Source organism: Manis pentadactyla, chromosome 1 (genome assembly GCF_030020395.1).
Source record: "Manis pentadactyla isolate mManPen7 chromosome 1, mManPen7.hap1, whole genome shotgun sequence".
Classification (NCBI taxonomy): domain Eukaryota; kingdom Metazoa; phylum Chordata; class Mammalia; order Pholidota; family Manidae; genus Manis; species Manis pentadactyla.
Window position 1 is genome coordinate 65991653 of NC_080019.1, and position 22578 is coordinate 66014230.

At 45.5% G+C, this 22578-nt stretch overlaps 1 protein-coding gene across 3 annotated transcripts in view; it reads right to left on the bottom strand.

Moving 5' to 3' along the window:
- Positions 1-16632: 16632 nt before the first annotated feature.
- DZIP1L (DAZ interacting zinc finger protein 1 like) overlaps positions 16633-22578 on the bottom strand; it is a 51378-nt gene continuing 45432 nt past the window's right edge. For 2 of the 3 annotated variants that reach the window (XM_057497956.1, XM_057497946.1), the window contains 2 exons: positions 20730-20869; positions 16633-19142 (listed from right to left, as the gene is read on the bottom strand). In XM_057497956.1, coding sequence (XP_057353939.1) covers positions 18981-19142; positions 20730-20869 — 302 coding nt within the window. In that variant the 3' untranslated portion in view covers positions 16633-18980. The remainder of the gene's footprint in view (positions 19143-20729; positions 20870-22578) is intronic. The other variant, XM_057497951.1, reaches the window with a different exon arrangement.

Here is a 22578-nt window from a genome sequence, read left to right on the forward strand (position 1 = left end):
AGTCACCTTTGTGCCCAAGTTTCCCACAAACAGCCCTTTGAGTCTCTACACTCATCTGTTCCTTTCGGAGCTTAATTCCTCCTCTGGACCTCACCAACTCTAGGCGCAGGGAGCCCTGGCACCTTTCCAAAGTTCCCCAGCATTGTATAGATGGGTAATTCTTTCCCTGTGGAGGGGAGGGAGAGCAGTGTTCCTAGAGTCACATCCCAGGGAGGTCACACACCCTAGCGCCTTCCAACCAATTGCAGAACCTGTCAACTGAGGCAGAGAGCAATGAAGTAGCTGTTGGGTGGTCTTTGTTACAGGGATGACAGTGAGCACTACTGATGCAGTGAAATCCTAAGCACAAAGAGCAGGACTGGTCTGACCAAGAACCAAGAAAGGGGTGTGATGGAGAAGGCACTGAGCTTGGAGCCATGCCTGTACCCACCACAGGCTGAGGACACCAGGACAAGCCTCTACACTGCCCAGAGCCTCAGCTTCCCTGTGCTGGGTGGACAGTGACTGACCTTGGGCTTATCACGAAGAGGAAAGTCCTCTGTAAGCCACAGAAGCACCTCACACTGCCCACCGAGGAAAAGAGGAGAAAACCAGAATACTATTGTAGTGGTATTTGGGCTCCCTGATGACAAACATTAAGTTATTGTTTTCAGATGAATGACATCTTTTTCCCCAGGACCCAGTAAGAAGGAAATCCTCAGCCCTGTGTGAGAGTTGAAGCGATGGTGCCGAAACCAGCAGTCAGTCACGGTTCCTGGGGCCTTTTCAGGACCTCACAGCCCCATGTCCCTCCCAGGCCTTTCTGAGGGGGCCTCCCAACATGCGAGCCCTCCACCAGGAACTCCCCAGGACCCCAGATCCGCCCTTCAGCTTTCCCTGTGTGAGAGCAGCACGGCCTGCCCTCCGCCCTGCCTGCATTTCTGCATATGTGGGCAGGTGCCACGGCAGCAGTGTCTCCCCTGGACCCCATGGATCCTTCGAGGCCCCAAGGATGGGCTTCAGGAAACCCTGCATGCTGGAGCCACGACAGCACTACTGCCTTTATCCCAGGTGCCACTTACCCACAGATTCTACTCATCACTCACAGAACGCCCCTGCCCTTTGACCCTCTGTGACATTAACTCTGTTCAAAATTCCTCTAAATGTCTTCACCACACTATTTCAGGCTTTCTCCAACCAGCTAAACAACCACTAGATACCCCAAGTTAGATAAATCCAAGTAGAGGTGTGCAAAGAGCTATTTATCTCTTAGCAGTGGGTGGGTCTGAATACCCAGATGACAGTCCCATATGCATCCAGATATCACTACTTTCCTAGGAGTCTGTGCCTCCAGTGAGAGGGTTCTTACTTTGTCCGCTATGGAGTAAGCCAGACCTGGCCAGTCCACTGGGCAGTGGGCCTGGGGGATTGCGGCTGAGTGATGAGAAGTGTGGGTTGCTGTAGCCCCAAATAAATGAACGGGGTGGGGAGAAACTGAATCCATGCTCCTTCTGTTTCATGGTGCTATTCTTTGGATGTTTGGAGGTAGTGCAAAGAAAAGGCAGTACAGGGGAGACAAACACAGCAGCAGAGCAGAGATTTCTGCAACCCTGCACCGCTGATAACCACAACTGGAAATAGTTCAGGGTTAGGGACTAAACTCCCTCTGCTATAAAGGACCCATTGTATCATGAAGGAAAAGAGAGAAATTTTTCACAATGCATGTTTGCTGAACTGAATTACACACAGAAACCGCACTGCTTAATTCCATAGCTTCTTTGAACACTGATTTACTGCAAAAAGGAAATGTTCAAGCCAACAATACTTGTTCCATTTACCTTGGAGCGTGTAGAACCAGAGTTCCGGGTTTAACATATTTGTTAAGCAAGTGAGATTGATAAACAAGTCAAAGCATTCAGTTATTAACATGGTAAAACAATACCCAGAACAATATCTTATTGACATTGCCAATTCTTTTAACCAGAGTTCTGAACAGGGACAGCAATGTTGGGTTTATGTGAATATCAAGAAAATAGCTAGACAGAGGCTGAGTGAGAAATAATCCATAGCCTAACCTCTGGGAACCCATGGGTGAATAACTGAAGCATATTGAGGTGTGACATTATTAACACTAAGACTTGGGGGAAAAATTCTTATTAGAAATCAGCGAATTCACATGCCAGAATAAAATCACCTTGTTCCAAGGCAATACTTTAAACTATTCTGCATTTCTAAGAAAACGGTTTTAGCCCTGTGTTTCTGGAGGCACTGCTCTTCTGTTCTCCACTCAGCCACACCATGCTCCTCCTTAGGAAACCTGATGTAGTTGTCAAAAATGTGTTTCTGGGTTTGTTCTGGAATTCTATTGACTCATGAGATTTCCCCCCTTTTAAAATGTACTTGCAGATAAAAAAAGGGATCGAGGATAAGGACAGTGAGATAAGGAAAAAATAGTCCTCGGTGAAGCACTTAGGTCCACACCACACTTTCAGCCTGAAGAACAGGGTCAGTAAAAAGCCTACAGAAAACAGTGGAACCAGTTGGAGAATGGAGAGCTGGCTGAAGGTGCTTTGCTATTACTTTCTGTAAGGTAGTGTTTAGTTTCTTCTTCCTATCAGGAATGGGGAACATCTTGGAGCCATCTATGCCGAGAATCCACATGGTACAGGAACTTTATAAAGACGAGCGACCGTTACAATGAGGACCTCCTAATACAGCTGAAAGTAACTGTTGCTACTAAATGATTGTGTCCCCCCAACATACACTCACCCCCACCACCAAAATTCATACAGTAATCCCTACCCCTCAGTGTGATGGTATCGGAGGTGGGGCTTCTGGGAGGTGATTGGATTTAGATGGGGTCATGAGGGTGGGATCCTTATTAGAAGAGGCAGACCGAGATCTCCCTCCATGAACACGCACCAGGGGAAGGCCATGTGAGGACACTGTCAGTGGAGCTGTCTGCAAACCAGGACGAGGGGCCTCGCCAGAAACCCACTCTGCGCTTTGACCTTGGACTTCCAGCCTCCAGAACTGTGAGCAACACTGTAGTGTTTTGTTATAGGAGCCTGAGATGACGAAGACAGAAGCCCCACGGTACGCTATGTGTCTCTGATCTCCGGCCACATGTTTTCATGAGAATCTGCCTCTGAGCCATGGGGGCAGTTGGAGCTCCTCTTAAGATGTGGGGAACTGGGACCAGGCCTTCGCTGACCACCCACCCAAGGATGACTTCATCAGCAACAGGAACCTGTACAGGCTGAACCGCTGTCCAGGCCTGGGGCCGCTGCCTGCCTGCCTTGGTCGTTCCACAGCCCTCCGTCTGTCCTCTTGTGCCTTTTCTCCCTAACAGAGGTGTCCGGTCTCCTGAACTCCGCCCCTGACAATCACCATGCTCCCAGTACCCAGGTCCCAAATCAGGGCGTCATTCTTAGCTCTTCTCCCTCCCCACGCCCCTCACGTACAAGTTATGTTAGTTCCGCTCCTCTGAGAAGCAGACACCAGACGAGATTAACTGTGCAAGGATTTATTAGGGGAAATGCCTGTGTGAGAGAAAAGAGGAGGGGAGCTGTGTAAGGCTGGGACAGCTGTCAGCTCCCAGGGCAAGTCGGAGAGAAGCTGGGGCTTAAGAGTCCTGCGCCTGCGCCGCCCCGTCTAAGGAAGGGTCGGGGCCTCAGCGAGTCCTCAAACCAGCCGCCCACCGGGGGTCCTGGGTCTCCCAGGAGGGGCCTCAGCGTTCTCGCCACACACTCGATGCTGAGAGAAGCCTATGAGGGGCGTGGCTTCATGTATTTCACGGAGGGCCTTGGGTCAGTTGTGCTCCTTCTGGTTGGGGGTTCATGAGGCACACTATCAAGGCTGCTGCCATGCACCTCGTGAGCTACAGATCTGCTTGTCTGCACGGGGTGGGGAGCAGTGCCTCCATGGTTCCCATGGGCCTTTTCCTGAGGAGAAACTAATAGGAAGGATATTAGGCAGTTGAAGTACAGTCCTGGTCACTGTAGTTGATCTCAGGGCTGCAATTCATCCACCCCCTCCTCCCTTATCCATTCTGAATGCCCCTCATCCTCAGAGGTCATCTCATCCGGTGTGGCAGCTAAAAGGCTGTGCAGCTCATCATCCTGAAGTGCCTGAACCCTCCAGAGTCATGCCCTTTCTCAGTCCACAGCCTCTGCCCATGTCTGCTCTCAGTTGTTGGGGTAGGGGAGCCCCAGGAGGCCCCCATATGCATCTCTGAGGTTCCACCCACTGCTTTTGTAAAAGCAGCCTGACCTCTTGGCTGCTGATCAGAGTCAGTGACCTCCACCAGAGGAACTGGGCCCTTTACTTGCTGGTCCCCAGGCAAAATAAATCCAACATGCCCTGCAGCAGTTTGCAATTCAATGAGACCTTGCCGTGTCACTTGGCAAGAATCTGCTCTGTTTGGGATCAGAACCTCCAACACTGAACAGCTCAGAGTTGCAGGAACAGAAGCATAAAATCCTCCGATTAGGCATTAGGAGTGGTGGTCAGTGGGGCCACAGCTATTCACAAACCTTGATTCCTGGACCCCTGTTCTCTTCCTATTTGGGAATAAGCACCACGCACAGCTCTCTGAATTGATATAAATCTACTGTATCCTGAAGCATGGCACCCCTATTCTTTCCGAGTCTTCTCTAAGCTAGCATACCAGCTGCTCCTTGAGAAGGCTGCTCCTGAAAGCTGCCTCTGGATGGGGCGGTACGTGACACAACCAGCAGGTTCCATGCTCATGGGGCTGCTCCTGTACCTCTGCTCACTGTGCAGTGAGTCCCAGGCTCAAATGCTTTGCTCTATGAGATTCTATGTCTGTGGAGCAAGCATCCGATAACACCAGACAGTGTTGCGGCTGAGGCTTTGCAGGCAGGAAAGGCAAACTCATATCTGGAATATTCATTCCTGGGGGATGAACCAGTGGCTTTTCCAATGGAAGGGGCCTGATGTGCTCAACCAACCGGGTACCAAGTAGCCATTGGTCTCCTCAAGAAGTAGTGCCCTATCAAGGACACAGCGTTGATCTCTGTTGCTGACAAGTTGAATATTCAGAGGCAGCAGTATCTAGATCAGTCTCAGGACGTGTACCAAAACAATGTCGTCTCTCTTTGCCACCATAGCCATTCCACTGATGTACCTGTCATGCCAGTTCTGGGCTGGTGACCAATTGCTAGACTGTCAGAAGTACACTGACATTCCTGTGAGGTGTTCCCGTTACTTTCACTTGCACTGCTCTGATAACTAATGATGTTGAGCATCTCTTCACCTATACATTAGCTATTTGTTTTCCTCTTCTGTAAATTGCTTTTCCATGCACATTGCTTGTTTTTCTATTGCATTCTCTACCATCTTCTTATAAATCTACAAAAACCTCATAGAATTGAGATAATAATCTCAGGTTAATTTTAGTTTTTTATTTTTTTATTAAGGTATTATTGACATACACTCTTATGAAGGTTTCACGTGAAAAAACAATGTGGTTACTACATTTACCCATATTATCATGTCCCCATACAAACACCAGTGCAGTTACTGTCCATCAGTGTAGTAAGATGCCACAGATTCACTGTTTGCCTTCTCTTGTGCTACACTGTTTTCCCCATGACCCCTCACACCATGAGCAGTAAACATAATACCCCTCCATCCCCTTCTCTCCCTCCCCACCAGCCCTCCCACACCCCTCCCCTTTGGTAACAACTAATCCCTTCTTGGAGTCTCTGAGTCTGCTGCTATTTTGTTCCTTCAGTTTTGCTTCATTGTTATACTCCACAAATGAGGGAAATAATTTGGCACTTGTCTTTCTCCTCCTGGCTTATTTCACTGAGCATAATATCCTCCAGCTCCATTCATGTTGTTGCAAATGGTAGGATTTGTTTTTCTTATGGCTGAATAGTATTCCATTGTGTATAAGTACCACTTGTTCTTTATCCATTCATCTACTGATGGACACTTAGGTTGCTCCCATTTCTTGGCTTTTGTAGACAGTGCTGGAATAAACATAGGGGTACATATGTCTTTTTGAGTCTGAGCAGTTGTATTCCTTGGGTAAATTCCAAGGAATGGCATTCCCAGGTCAAATAGTATTTCTATTTTTAGTCTTTTGCGTAACCCCAATATTGCTTTCCACAATGGTTGAACTAGCTTACATTCTTACCAGCTGTGTAGGAGTGTTCCACTTTCCCTGCATCCTTGCCATCATTGTTGTTCTTAGTCTTTTTGATGCTGTCCATCCTTACTGGTATGAGGTGATATCTCATTGTGGTTTTAATTTGCATTTCCCTGATGATTAGTGATGTGGAACATTTTTTCGTGTGTTTGTTGGCCATCTGAATTTCTTCTTTGGAGAATTATCTGTTCATATCCTCTGCCCATTTTTAATAGGGTTATTTGCTTTTTGGGTACTGAGGTGTGTGAGTTCTTTAAATATTTTGGATGTTAACCCCTTGTTGGATATGTCATTTACAAATTTATTCTCCCATACTGTAGGATGTCTTTTTGTTCTGCTGATGGTGTCGTTTGTCATAGAGAAACTTTTTAGCTTGATGTAGTCCCATGTGTTCATTTTTGCTTTTGTTTCCCTTGCTCGAGGGGATGCATTCAGGAAGAAGTTGCTCGTGCTTATATTCAGGAGGTTTTTGCCTATGCTGTCTTCTATGCGTTTTATGGTTTTATGACTTACATTCAGGTCTTCGATCCATTTCGAGTTTACTTTTGTATATGGGGTTAAACAATAATCCAGTTTCATTCTCTTGCATGTAGCTGTCCAGTTTTGCCAATACTGAAGAGGCTGTCATTTCCCCATGATATGTGCATGGCTCCTTTACCATATATTAATTGACCATATATGTTTGGGTTTATATCAGGGCTCTCTAGTCTGTTCCATTTGTCTATGATTCTGTTCTTGTCCAGTATCAAATTGTCTTGATTACTGTGGCTTTGTAGTGGTGCTTGAAGTTGCGGAGCATAATTCCCCTCAGCTTTATTCTTCCTTCTCAGAATTGCTTTGGCTATTTGGGGTCTTTGGTGGTTCCATATGAATTTTTTGCCTATTTGTTCCAGTTCATTGAAGAATGCTGTTGGTAATTTGATAGGGATTGCATTGAATCTGTATATTGCTTTGGACAGGATGGCCATTTTGATGATATTAATTCTTCCTAGACAAGAACATAGGATGAGTTTCCATTTGTTAGTGTCCTCTTTAATTTCTCTTAAGAGTGCTTTGTAGTTTTCAGGGTATAGGTCTTTCACTTCCTTGGTTAGGTTTATTCCTAGGTATTTTATTCTTTTTGATGCAGTTGTGAATGGAATTGTTTTCCTGATTTCTCTTTCTGCTATTTCATCATTAGTGTATAGGAATGCAACACATTTCTGGGTATTAATTTTGTATCCTGCAACTTTGCTGAATTCAGATATTAGTGCTAGTAGTTTTGGAGTGGATTCTTCAGGGATTTTTATGTACAATATCATCTCATCTTCAAAGAGGGACAGTTTAACTTCTTCCTTGCCAATCTGGATGCCTTTTATTTCTTTGTGTTGTCTGATTTCCTTGGCTAGGACCTCCAGTACTATGCTGAATAGAAGTGGGCAGAGTGGGCATCCTTGTCTTGTTCCCTATCTTAAAGGAAAATCTTTCAGATTCTCACTGTTAAGTACAATGTTGGCAATGGGTTTGTCTTATATGGCCTTTATTAGGTTTAGGTACTTGCCCTCTATAACCATTTTATTGAGAGTTTTTAACATGAATGGATGTTGAATTTGTCAAATGGCTTTTCAGCATCTATGGAGATGATCATGTGGTTTTTGTCCTTCTTTTTGTTGATGTGGTGGATGATGTTGATGGATTTTAGAATGCTCTACCATCCTTGCATCCCTGGAATATATCCTTCTAGACCATGATGGATGATCTTTTTGATGTATTTTTGAATTCGGTTTGCTGATATTTTGTTGAGTATTTTTGCATCTATGTTCATCAGGGATATTGGTCTGTAATTTCCTTTTTTGTGCTGTCTGGCTGGTTTTGGTATTAGAGTGATGCTGGCCTCATCTAGTTTGGAAGTATTCCCTCTTATTCTACTCTTTGGAAAACTTTAAGGAGGATGGGTATTAGGTCTTCACTAAATGTTTGATAAAATTCAGTGTTGAAGCCATCTGGTCCAGGAGGTTTGTTCTTAGGTTGTTTTTTGATTGCCAATTCAATTTGGTTGCTGGCAATTGGTCTGTTCAGATTTTCTGTTTCCTTCTGGGTCAGCCTTGGAAAGTTGTATTTTTCTAAATAGTTGTCTGTTTCTTCTACATTATCCAGTTTGTTGGCATATAATTTTTCATAGTATTCTCTAATAATTCTTTGTATTTCTCTGGTGTCCATAGTGATTTTTACTTTCTCATTTCTGATTCTGTTTATGTGTGTAGATTCTCTTTGTTTCTTGATAAGTCTGGCTAGGGGTTTATCTATTTTTGTTTATTTTCTCAAAGAACCAGCTCTTGCTTTCATTGATTCTTTCTATTGTTTTTTTTCTTTCTTTCTATTGTTTTAACCTTCTCAACTTTATTTATTTCTGCTCTAATCTTTATTATGTCCCTTCTTCTACTGACTTTGTACCTTTTTGTTCTTCTTTTTCTACTTTCATTAGTTGTGAGTTTAGAGTGTTCATATGGGATTGTTCTTCTTCCCTGTGGTAGGCCTGTATTGCATTATACTTTCCTCTTAGCACAGCCTTCACTGTGTCCCACAGATTTTGCAGTGTTGAATTATTGTTGTCATTTGTCTCCATATATTGCTTGACCTCTGTTTTTATTTGGTCATTGATCCATTGGTTATTTAGGAGCATGTTGTGATGCCTCCATGTGATTGTGGGATTTTTAATTTTCTTTGTGTAATTTATTTCTAGGTTCATACCTTTGTGGTCTCAGAAACTGATTGGTACAATTTCAATCTTTTTAAATTTACTGAGGATCTTTTTGTGGCCTAGTATATGATCTCTTCTTGAAAATGTTCAATGTGCCGTTGAGAAGAATGTGTATCCTGCTGCTTTTGGGTGTAGAGTTCTGTAGATGACTGTTAGGTCCACCTGTTCTAATGTGTTGTTCAGTGCCTCTGTGTCCTTACTTACTTTCTGTCTGATTTATCTATCCTTCAGTGTGAGTGGAGTGTTGAAGACTCCTAGAATGAATGCATTGCATTGCATTTCCCCTTTTAATTCTGTTAGTATTTGTTTCACATATGTATGTACTCCTGTGTTGGGTGCATAAATATTTATAATGGTTATATCTTCCTTTTGGATTGATCCCTTCATCATTAGGTAATGTCCTTGTCTCTTGTGACTTTTTTATTTTGAAGTCTATTTTGTCTGATACAAGTACTGCAACTCCTGCTTTTTTCTCCCTCTTAGTTGCATGAAATATCTTTTTCCATCCCTTCACTTTTAGTCTGTGTATGTCTTTAGGTTTGAAGTGAGTCTCTTGTAGGCAGCATATAGATGGGTCTTGTTTATTTATCCATTAAGTGACTATGTCTTTTGATTCGTGCATTCAGATTATTTACATTTAAGGTGATTATCGATAGGCATGTACTTATTGCCACTGCAGGCTTTAGATTTCTGGGCACCAAAGGTTCAAGTTTAACTTCCTTACTGTCTAAAAAGTCTAACTTAACTCACTTAACATGCTATTACAAACACAGTCTAAAGGTTCTTTTTTTTCTCCTCCTTTTTCTTCCTCCTCCATTCTTTATATATTAGGTATCATATTCTGTACTCTTTGTCTATCACTTGACTGACTTTGGGGACAGTTGATTTAATTTTGCATTTGCTTTGTAATTAGCTGTTCTACTTTCTTTACTGTGGTTTTATTACTTCTGGTGACAGTTATTAAACCTTAGGAACACTTCCATCTATAGCAGACCCTCCAAAATATACTGTAGATATGGTTTGTGGGAGGTAAATTCTCTCAGTTTTTGCTTATGTGGAAATTGTTTAATCCTTCCTTCAAATTTAAATGATAATCTGGCCGGAAAAAGTATTCTTGGTTCGAGGCCCTTCTGTTTCATTCCATTAAATACATCATGCCACTCCCTTCTGGCCTGTTAAGGTTTTTGCTGAGAAGTCTGATGATAGCCTGATGGGTTTTCCTTTGTATTTGATCTTATTTCTCTCTTTGACTGCTTTTAATAGTCTGTCTTTATCCTTGATCTTTGCCATTTTACTTATTATGTCTTGGTGTTGTCCTCCTTCGGTCTTTGTGTTGGGCGATCTGTGCACCTCCATGGCCTAAGAGACTATCTCCTTCCCCAGATTGGGGAAGTTTTCAGCAATTACTTCCTCAAAGACACTTTCTCTTTTTCCTCTCTTTTTCTTCTGGTACCCCTATAATATGAATATTGTTCTGTTTGGATTGGTCACACAATTCTCTCAGTATTCTTTCATTCTTAGAGATCCTTCTTTCTCTCTGTGCCTCAGCTGCTTTGTATTCCTCTCCCCTAATTTCTCTTTCATTTATTGTCTCCTCTACCATATCTAATCTGCTTTTAATACCCTCTATTGTGTTTTTCGATGATTGGATCTCCATCCTAAATTCATTCCTGAGTTCTTGAATATTTTTCTGTACCTTCATGAGCATGTTAATGATTTTTATTTTGAAATCTCTTTCAGGAAGACTCATGAGGTCGATTTCATTTGAATCTTTCTCAGGTGTATTCATAATTTTGCTCTGAACCAGGTTCCTTTGAAGTTTCATAATTTGTCTGTGGTGACCTCTAGTGCCCAGAAGCTCTAGTCTCTGGAGCTGCTCAGCCCCTGAAGCAATGTTGGGGGTCACAAGGGAGCAATGTTGGTTCTTGAGGGGAGGAAAGAGCTGTTTCTGCTTCCCAGCTCCTATGCCTGTCTCCACCACCAGAAACAGTGGGCCAAACACAAAGGCATAATCCTCTATGCCTTGTGTTTGTAGCTGCTGTAGGCAGGGCTTCCCTCTGGCTGGCCTGACACCAGGGTAGGTGTTGCTGGTTTGTGAGCTTGAGTCAGGTACAAGCTAGCCAGGAGGAAGACACAGCAGGCTCCATATCATATTGGGGGGCCTTGGAGCTGCTAGCCAACCATGGGGATGGAGTTCCTGAAGATCGTTTAAGTTCTAAACCTGCTGGGCAGAGTGTACCTGGACAATTTTGTCTACCTGTCCTTTCTCCTGAGCAGTAAACTCTGTGAAATCCTTGCCCCTTTAGCAGCCCTCTCGCTTTTAGGAAGTCTCTCAGACAGCCCACCCAGGTCAGCCAGATATGAAACCCTGTTTTCCACAAACAGCTGGAATCTCCATCTTTCCAGGTATTCCACCTGTCTTAGCTATTCAACCCCACTAAATCACCAGAGCACCATGCATTGTAGGTTCCTGCTCCCAGAGATCTCCATGGCTAGGTATTCATCAGTCCCAGGCCTCCACTACCTCTCTGCTCTATTTCTTTTCCTCCCACCAGTGAGCTGGGGTGGGAGAAGGGCTTGGGCCCTGCTGGGTCACAGCTTTGGCACGTTACACTTTTCCATGAGGTCTGCTCTTTTCTCCAGGTGTATGCAGTCTGGTGCAGCCTTCTTTCCTGTTGCTCTTTCAGGATTCATTGTATTAATTATATTTTCATATTCTACATGGTTTTAGGAGGAGGTCTCTGTCTCACCTCTCACACTGCCATCTTTAATCCTGTTAAGGAGCCTTATGTGCTTTTGTCAAACACTTGTGGGATTCTATTTGGGCTTGTAATTATGGTCCCCATTGTTTCCAAAGCCAGAATTAAGCCACAGATTTATATAATTAGTTGAGAGTTAGGTAGACTGCCTCCTTTCCTTTTATGCTGTCATATATGATGTTAATACAAATACATGCTTCATTCAGTATCCCCATATAATGCCGTATCACCCTAGTTGATATAATACATATTAGTGTTGTCATAGTTAGCTGTTCTTATGAATGGGTAACTGGAAGGCTTCCTTACAACTGTAGTTAAAAATCTATCATGAGAAATCCGGTCCCTTCCCTGTATTTGTTGACAGATCCAACAGTTCTTTCAGCCACTGGAAGTATTTGTCCATATAATCATATTCATTCATTCAATCAATTAACAAGTATTATTTGAGGCCTATTATGTGGGGAGAACTGTGCTGAGCATAAAGTAAAAAGATATGGTCTCTGCCCTCAAAATGGCACAACCGACCTTGGTCAGGGAGTGGCAGGTTGTATCTGAGTGTAATGTTATCTTTGCCTGCTCATCCCACCCCAAACTAGTCTGAGATTCTAATTTGTCATGTGCAGAGTGAAGCCCTTGTGTGTTGATTTTGAAAAAAACTCCAAGAATAATTCTGCTTACACCCTTGGATTATGAACCATTGATCTAATGATCTTCCCAGAACTCTGTAGAACTGAGCTCCGTTTTGTGGGGTAGGATACCCATGAGCCCATCTTTACCCAAACCAGAGAGTCACCTGGAAGCTGATGTGCCAGACCTGGGCCAGCAGTAATATTAGGGTCATTGCTATAAGAATCTACCTGTTCTTGAGGGGCTGTCCCCAGTCATAGGATCAGGCCTGCTATGGCCACCTTGTCCCATGCCAGTCCCAGACACGTGCCTCTCCGCTCTCTGGTGCCCCTCTATGCTGAACATACCTGCCTTCTGGTGTTGACTCTGTAGTTATACCTCATGCCTGGCCAATTCCCATCTTAGTCAAGTGTAGATTCAGGTCATACACAACGGACTCCAGGGAAACAGCGCTGAGCACACGACTCTCCTATTAGCTGAGGTGTGTGGAGCTGACAAAGTGGTTGGACAAGTAGCACTTAGGACTGACTGTCAACTCCAATGGGAGGAGATGGGCCAGGGGATTCAGCCACCCAAAGAGGCTAGTCAGAGAGGGAGAACACGGCATGACACCCCAGAGAAGGAGCGGACTCTGGCAACAGAAAAGGTTCATGTTGAAGGAGGGGGGGACAAATTATTTGCATCAAGTGTCCACAGGTGTGGGAGGGGAATGACAGGACCTTAGAGACCTGCCCAGAAAACCAGCCTCAGAAAGGACGAAGCCCCACCTGTGCCCCCAGCTGCCTTCCTCGCTCGGCTCCTAGTCCTGATCCCTCTGCTCTGCCTGGTCAAGAAGTAAGTGTGACTAAGCTCTGGTGTTCTGCATAAACATTGGCAAGATCATTGCCAGAACATTATGCTTCAGTGACTGGCAATAGTTTGTTTCTTGCAAAGGCCATTGCCAGCTTTTGAATTCCTCTTCTTTTTTGTTTTTCCTCTTGTCAAGTCTGATTATTTTGGGTATGATATTCTGCCTGAACATGGCTGATATTGCTGACAAGTCAGAGATGTATATGCAATATTTTATAATTATGTTTTAATTTTACACATGTAACAGTTGGCCCAACCAATCCAGATACAGGTGTCGTAAGTGCCTTGAGTTCATAAATGAAGTCAGTTCAAAAAATCTTCCTTAAACTAATAAGCTTTATAAGTACAAATAAAACCAAGAACATGAAGTAGCTATTTTTATTTTTTCTAGTTGTGGCTATTAACTGGTTCTTGGCTTTAAATTATAACATCTTTTGATCCCATGTCATATGTTTTTCACTCGTTCAGCTTTCACTGAACATCTCTTATGTGGGATTACCTGTACTGCCTCACAAGCTGGCCCCAACCCCGCCCACTGCGTCATCTCCCATGCATCCCTGACATGTCTGCCACCCCCACTGCACACACCTACTACCTGGCACGCTGCATATAAGGTGGAGAGACGTGACCCTTCTCTCTCAATTGTGCCCAGTCAAGTTTGGGCGACAGCCACTCATTAGTCCCTCCAAGGCCACAGTGGTGTTTGACCTGGGACTTGAGGGACACAGCAGGTAATCAAGGACATTTCTGCAGAGGTAACAGGTGACAAGCCCTGGAGACCTGTGAGCAGTGTGGCCAGGGGAAGGTGTGCACAGGTTGGGGAGGTACGGCCTGAGTGCTCTGTGAGGGGCTATTCCTTAAGGGACATTCCTGCCATTCTTCAGATGTGACCAGATTTCCAGGTCACATGTCCTCAGCCACCATCTACTCTCCCCGGCTTGCTGCCAACATAAGAGAAAACTCAGACGTTGTTCTTGGGAGACAGGAGGGAGTTGGTTTAGGGTGTTGGCTTCTCTTCCTTTTGACATTGAAGCAAACCACATTTAACTGTGCCTGGATCCCAGCTCAGGTGTGCAGCAGACCAGCAGCATGACGTTCTCCTCCCTGGCGTGACCCAGCCCTAAGAGAGCCTGATGTCTGAGTGCTCAGAAAGGTCTTCAGCGCACATCTAATAATAGGTGAGCACAGCAACGCAGACCCAGGGATAAATGCTCTGACAGGCTCCAGGAAAGACAGCTCTGCCAGATTCTGGCTTCCTCCTGCCAAGCACAGGGTCGTGCCTCCCATCTTGGCCTCTGGAGGCAGAGGTGGTGAGTCAGGGTGTGGTGGCTGGGCTGTGTGGCTGTGTGCTGCCTGCAGGCCAGAGCTCAGAGAAAAATCCCTCCTCAGGACTCACTGAACGGCACCAATGAGTTTGTGTCTGTAAATACCAGTTTCCTCTAGAAGAAACCAGGATTCCCCAGAGAAATTACTAATTTCAGGTCTGAGGCAGGAAATGTATGATATGAGCCTGGATCATCTTTCATGCCAGATAACAAGCAACCTATCAGACAATTCAGGTCATTCAAAAGGACCCAGGAACCAACCTGAAGAGGTACCCATTGGCCAAAGACAGGACAATCTCAGCATCAAAACAGAAAACAACTTGTCAGTTTCAACAAATCAAATATATTTAAATATATGAGTTCATTTGGTACCTATGGAGATACTAGGAAACCAACTCATTATTTTGAAAGGGGAAAGAAGTAAACCCTTAGCTTCCTTACCACATACCTGCACCTCAAGGCAACCAGACAGTTTGATACGAGGACTTTCTCTCGACAGAGGGTTTCCAGCCAGTTAATGCTGAAGAAATGATAGACTTAGAGCATCAGGATGTGAATTTAGGTAACGACCCTCAGTGTATCAGCAATGCCATCACCAACACCATGAAAGGAGGGAACCAGACGTTACGCGTCCCTGATGGATGTGCCCACCACCACCTGTGAAGTGTCTCGTCAAAAAAGAAACAAAACAGCTGAACCTGAGTGAGTACTTAGCTCTAACTACAAATTTACAGAGAGCTTGGGGGAAAGAAGAACATGCTCAACACCACCACAGGGATGCATCCAGCAAAGACCAAACTGGGGGGAATTTACAAGCAAATAACCCAACTTTGTCAGCAATGATAAGACTAATGAAGATTGTGAAGGAGAAAAGAAGGGAGGGAAAGAAGGAAGGAAGAGAGAGGGAAGAGGAACCTATAGATTAAGAGAGACTTGAACGTGTATAGGAAGATACAGGAAAGTGAACGCTTGAAGAGAACTCGGAGGATGCATAGGAGATACTACTGATTTTTGTGTTGATGAGATGGTGGTGGTGGGATGGCCATTTTGCAAGGAAGTATATTTTAGAGGTACATATGGAAATATTTGTAGATATAACAATATGGTTATTCAGGCAGAGGTTGGCAATGGGTTTCCAGGAAACAAGAGCTGCCCTGGGTTGATAATTGTTAAAGCAGAGTGCTGAGGACCCGGAGGCCATTGTGCATTCTCTCTCTCTTATCATATATGCTTGACATTTCCTATCACAGAAAGAGAAAACAGCAATGAGGAAAAGTTAATTACATCAACTGGAAGTAAAAGAGGACTAAGAATATGATCAGCAATTTGTAAAGAAGAAATAGAAGTAATCGATATGAAGATGAAAAGTAATCCTACAGCAAAAGAAAACTAAAAAATGTAGCTTTTTAAAAAGGTAAGGCTTCATTTTTCACTTATCACATCGTCCAAGCGTTTAAAGATGAACGACACCCCCTGGTGGCAAGGGAATGAAAATGCACACAGTGAGCAGCAAACTAAATCGGTTCCAGTTTTCTGGAGAGCATTTGGCAATATGCGGCCAAAATCCTCAGAAGCACATGGTTAGGAGCCTCGGCTCCAGGGCCTGCTGGCCCAGGTCAGATGGCCAGATCCCAGTTGTACCACTTAGTGGTGACAGGACTCAAAGCAAAGCGAGCTTCTAGTTGTAAAAGGTCTGTAACAGTGGCACCACCTCAAAGGGTTGCTGTAAGGCTCAATTAGTGAATATTCATAAGAAATTGGGCCAGTGCCAGGAATACAGTACTGCCTTTCATTTCTATGTTGGTCCAGCAGCCTCACTTCTATTTAGCCTAAGGAAAACTTAATTAAGTGCACAAAGTTGTATATACACAATTTGTTTATCATTTCATGGTTTATCAAAGGCCCAAAGAGGAAATGCCTAACCAAATTTTTGTAATCTTACATTGTAATACTACATGGCCATTAAATATAATGATGTGGATATACATATATTGATGCAAGGACATTTATAATCTATTTTCAAGAAGGAAAATCAAGCTAGAGAAAAATAAACGTAGTTGAACCCTAGTAAAGAGACATATGTATTTTTTTAATCAGTGCATGTATACTTAGATGTTGAATGGTAGTTGACTTTGGATTTGGGGGTTACTCTAATTTATTTTTATTTGTGATTATCTGCTTTCTAATTTTCTTACACCAATCTTATCATCTGTGTAATTTCTAAATAATTTATTACATATTGTGATGGTTAATTTTATGTGTCAGTTTGACTGGGCTAAGGGATGACCAGAAAGCTGACTAAACAGTATTTCTATGTATTTCTCTCAAGGTGTTTCTGGAAGAGATTAGCATTTCAATCAGTAGAGTTGGTAACGAAGATGCACCCCCACCAATGTGGTAAGGCATCATCCAATCTGCTAAAGGCCCAAATAGAACAAAAAGTAGAGGAAGAAGGAATTAGATGTCTCTTCTTGAGCTGGGGTGTCTATCCTCTCTTGCCCATGAACATCACAGCTCCTGGCTCATGGACTTTGGACTCTAGGACTGACACCAGCAGCTTTTCTTCTCCAGCTTGCAGATAGTAAGTCATGTGACTTCTTAGCCTCCATAACCATGTGACCAATTCCCATAATACATCCCCCCCATATCGAGATAGATAGATGATAGGTACATAGATATAGATAGATGATAGATAGATAGATAGATAGATAGATGATAGATAGATAGATAGATAGATAGATAGATAGATAGATAGATAGATAGATAAATCCTATTGCTTTTGGTTCTCTGGAGAACCCTAACTAATATACATACACTCCAAAGTTCTTATAAATCTTGCCAAAAGTTTTAAAAATGTATTTGGATGTATTAAGGAGTAAACAGGATGGAAATGCAAAACTAATATGTTAGTCTCTAAAGTAGATAAACACACTTGGAAACATAAAACTTAATAATGAGCATTCAGTAACAGAGTCATTCTCATTGGTAATTATCACCAGTTTATGTGTACATGGCAGACACATGTGTACACACATCTGTTTCACTTGGGTTCCCCTTAAAAGCAGAGCCTGAGGCAAGGACTTGGGTACAGGTTAATTCATTTCAGAGATGCTCCCAAGAAGCAGAAGTGAGAAAGATGAAACAGGAGGGAGCGAGGCCAACAAAGGGCCCATTAGTAAGTAGTGATTGCTGTAGGTAACTGGGATTCACTCCCACTGGGAACTTTGAGAAACTGCCTGATAGACCTCAGAATTGTCCTACCGCAGCATGGTAGGGCCGGACTGGTTACTCACCAACGCGCGTCCCACCTTGCATGTGGGCTGCCTGGTAGTGTTGCTCTCCCACACCTCCGGGCTCCTGCAAGCAGACCGTGCCGCCTCTCAGTGTCAGAAACAAGTCTGAGGCAAACAAGTGACCTCGGGCGTGTGTTTGTGACGTGAGGGCCTGGCACGGGACGTTTGCTGTATGCTGCAGGGAACCGGGATATAGCCAGGGGCATCACATCTTTTATGCCTCCCTTGCCCAAACCCAGGTGAAAAGAAAACAGGACTTTGTTGGCAGACTGCTGGGATGGGGGTGAGGACCCACCACCACTCCCTACTTGCGGCCCCTTCTCCTCCCCACACAGCCACTGGAATTGTCTGTCTGCATTCTCAGCTTTCAGAGGTATGGGATACACAAAGGGAATTGACGCCCCAGCCAGCCAGGGCTGGGCTGGCCCCAAGTCCCACACACAGCCCTTGATCTCTGTGCTCTGGCTTAACCGACATGATTGAGTGCAAGTTGTTTCACCCCTGCCTGCCCCTGCTGAGGCCCTAGGAATAATGCAGAAAACCCAAGAGTTAAAAGTCATGCTGTATTTCAATGTTTACATACAATAAATTAATGCTTTTCACATTTAAAAAAATACAGTGGTTATACTTATAACCTAACATCAGAAATTAAATGTGTGGTCCTTTGGTGGCTATGAGGCTTCCTTCCCACCTACCCAAGAGTGGACACTGCCAGACGTCAACTCTGGGAAGCTCTCCAAGACCACTCCCGGCTGCACTGGGCAGCCCGTAATATGCACACTAACCTCTGTCATTAGATTGCTCCCCATACTTTCTGCACCACCCACCCATGCCCGCACCCCACCTTGGCCGTGAGAGGTCGAGGACCTGGCACAGGATCAACCACGAATGACACAGGGAGACACACAGAAGACCCATCCCCACAGCATTCCCGCAGGCTTACTGAACACTGGGGAATAGAGACCAAGTGGCTCCTTTCAGTCTGGAGCAGGTGGAGGAAGGACACTGCTCATTACCACCCTTGCTCAAGCTGTGGGATCTGAAGACACCCGGCCAGGCACCCCGGCGCTCTGGAGCAGGGCAGGAGGCAGGAGGGGAGAAATCACATCCATCTTCTGCTCTGCGTCTCTCCTTGGGAGAAGACCTCTCCGTCACTGAAGACAAGCGGCCCAGCAGCCTGTTCTGCCGGAGTGGGCCCTGAGCTGGCTGCAGCCACACCTGGGGACAGGATCACCAGCCAAGCACCCTGGGGTTGCCAGGGCCCCGAGGGGTGGTGCCAAACTTCTCCGGGAGCTTTGAGCGAGACAGGGGTCTTGGTTTCCCAATCCAGCCCAGGTCCTGTGGAAGATCCTCCAAGGATGAAATCTCCAAGTCACTCTCATCATCCAAGAGCTATGCAGAGGGAAAGGGGAGGAGAGAACTCACTTCAGCAAGGCAGATGGAAATGCGGGACGGACATGGGGACAAAACGCAGACTGGGAGGAAAGCATTAGGAGGTGCTGCTCCTCCTGGTAGTTAGGTTGTTGCCCAAGGACCTGCTTCAGAGACCTGGGCTCAGAAAATTTCAGACAGTCCTGAGACTCCAACAAAATGAAGGCAAGCTCTCAGAAAGGCCGATGGCAAATCAGGTTGCCCTTGTTGTAACTCTAAGTTTGTGCAGATTTCTTAATGCTCCACACTGATGGAGCTGGAAGCCCAGACCCTTGACTTTTCCAAATTCCTGAGCTGAATCAGGGGCTCCAGTGCCCACCGGACCCCGTCTCAGACTGCTTCTCTCAGGCCAGGTAAACACTGAGCGAAGGAACACTAGGGTCCTCCGGAGTGCCAGGGAGCCTTCTGCCTGGACAGGGCCTGGGCTGCAGCCAACAGGCTTGCCCAGACCACAGTCACCCTCCAGAGCTCTCAGTCCCTGCTGGCACAAGGCCCAGGCCATGTGGACCCTCATGTAAGCATCCTATGCATTTTCTCCTCGAATGTAAGGCCACCCGGTCAGAAACCACCCAGGGCCCAGGACAGCAAGCTCTGAGTAGTGCCTCAACCTGCTTCTGGGCTGTTGGTGCCTTTCTACAGTAAGGGCATTTTCATCACTAATTGAGATCTTCTGGCCCCATTACTCACAAACAACACGATAAACCAGACACATCATGTAGTAAAGGGAGAGTGGGGTGTAGGGGGTTAGTTATGCTATTAAGAACCAAAAAATGATGGCCCTACTTCTGAATTTTATGGAGTTATTAGTGAATTAACTTCTGAATTTTAGGGCAATATGTTGGTCATCCCAGGATGCGCCCTTCTGATTGAAGAAGTAGAGAGAGGTATGTGAAGTGATGAGAACTGAAAATGTTTCTGCCTAAGGAAGTAACAAGGGTGTGACGGGGGCCATCAGCAGGGTCTCCTAAGGTAATATGGTGGACAGACTGAGCCTCCCAGCTCTAAATCTGATGGTGGCTAGAGGCTGAGAGAGGCAAGGCCATGAATATGTGGACGAAATGTAACAAACATCCCCACTGCATGTGCGCAGCCACATGCACGTGCTGCATGATGTGACTCCATAAACCGTCTTTGGAAATCAATCAGCTGTGCTCCCAGCAGGTCTCGGTGTCCCCGAGGGAGGGAAGGAAGGAGGCAGGCCCTCCGTGGGCTGAGCAGAGCCCAGAGAGAGCAGCTCCTGCAGAAGCCAGACCCAGAGCCAGGTCCGGACTCCGTCAGAGGCGGGAAATGGGAGCCTGAGTGGGCAGGAGAAGCCAGCTACTGAGCAGTTCCTTGTATAATGAACCAAAAGCCTCTTTAATGGTAACAAGGACACAAACAGCCAGCATTTGAAAGCGGCCATCTCTCCAGTAATGTCATCTACACTGTCCCATTACGGCCAAGGCTGACACTGCCTGGACCCTCCTCCTACTCCACCCCAGATGCCCAAAACTCAGAGCTGGCTCTGTGGGGAACGGCAGGGCAACCACCAAGTGTCCTACACCCTACCTGAGGCTTCCTTCCTGGCACGGTATCCCTTGGTGGCCCGGCGTTGGGCATTAAGTGCAGACTGACCCCTCCAGCTGGCTTCTTCACTGGAGCCTCTAGCTGCTTCTCCAGGTTTCTGACCATCGACTGCACCAGTGTCCCTGGAAAGCAAGCCGAGAGAAAACACCAGAGAATGAATGCCATGTCCTTGTGGGTTGTGTCCAGGCCCGGTATGGATAGAGGGAGTGTGCAGAAGGGTCAGGAGGAAGGAGGAAGGGCAACTGCAGAGGAGGATCAAGGAGAGAGAGAAGGCCCAGGCCATCATGCACGGTGACCCGGAGGCCTGGGGCACCCTGAAGACGTCACTACGCCCTTAACCACACAGCGTGCGACAGAGGCTTCAGAATCTCTTCTTCCCTCTTAATGGGAGGCAGAGGCAGAGCCTCTACTCAGTTGGAACATGAACGGCAAGGCTAACATGCTGACACACCTTCCTCAACGTCTTCACTGAGACAAGAAGTATCCTATGTGAAATTAGCACAGGAGGGCTGAGGGCCAGACAGGCATTCACGCAACTCTGTGCAGGAGGGGGCTTCACAGGGACATAGATTGTGATGGACTCCTGGTGACCGGGTACACCAAGGTGGACGTCCAGATCTCAGTAATGGCCAAGATGCAGGAAGCTAACCACAGCCTTCCAGGATTCAAAAGGCTGAGGGCCTGAGTGGACGTCTAGAGCTACAACAGTCCTTGGCTCATTGATTTGTTCCAGAAATGTTTGTGAAGGGCCTATAATGTACCTGGCACTGTGTCCCTCACTAACCATCTTGTCCAGATACCTTCTCTCATTTTACAACAAAGGAATTGAAACCTTATTGCCCCAACTGGCAATACTTCACGATCACAGTCATCATAAATACTTCTCCAAAAATCTGGTTCTGGTGGATAAAGAGCAGGTTCCCGTGGCCAGGGTTCTCACCATGCCCTGGTCAGCTAGCTCACTACACTTGCAGGCAATATGGGTTACTGACTCTATATAAAGAGCTCGGCCCAGTGCTCTGGGTGACACGGTGGCACAGCTGCAGGGCTGCAGGACAGCAGAGACTGGGGTGGTGGCAGCGCTGAGGACAGAGACTGAGATGGCTATCTGGGCAGAGAAGTCCCGAGGCAGAGACCGGCTTGCTGCAGGCAGACTCGCTCTGAGTGGACGGGATTCTAGTGAATGACCTGCCACCATGGGAATAAAGTTGGGTATAACCCTTTCACCCCAAGAACATTCCATTGTCATGTCTTTGGTCTCATTGAATCCATAGTGAATTTGCCCAGGGCTGAAACCCATTGGCAAGAGAGGTGGATCCGGATGGACTGGAAGCTTGGAATGTGCTGTGGACAAGATGACATTCCTCTGAACCCAGTACGAGTGTGCAGTGTGCAGACGGCGCAGACCTGGACTTACATCCCGGAACTTCCACTTACTCACTTTGGAAAAACAAAACTGTCACTTCTATATTCTTTACCTAAGCCTGTGCTAGAAAAGGCACTGGAAGCCAGATGCCACACCCATGTCCATTAACAGTTTTATAAGAAAATCTTGAAAGAATGGGAGTTGACTCAGTAGTTTTGAGAAGGAAAATGGCTCATCACCGTAACTTGTTAGAAAGTGACCAGTTTAATGGATATTTTCACTCCAGTTAATCACAACATTTCCCTTAAAGTTCTGTGATGCCGTTTACATCAAGTTGAATTTCTGTCTCTTTGCTGAAAAGAGCAAAGACCTTGTGAGATTAAAAAGGCTGCTGTGCCCAAAGGCACTGGGGGAGTCCTGGGCACCTGCTCTGAAGGTTCTTGTTACCTACTGAAGCTGTCACCC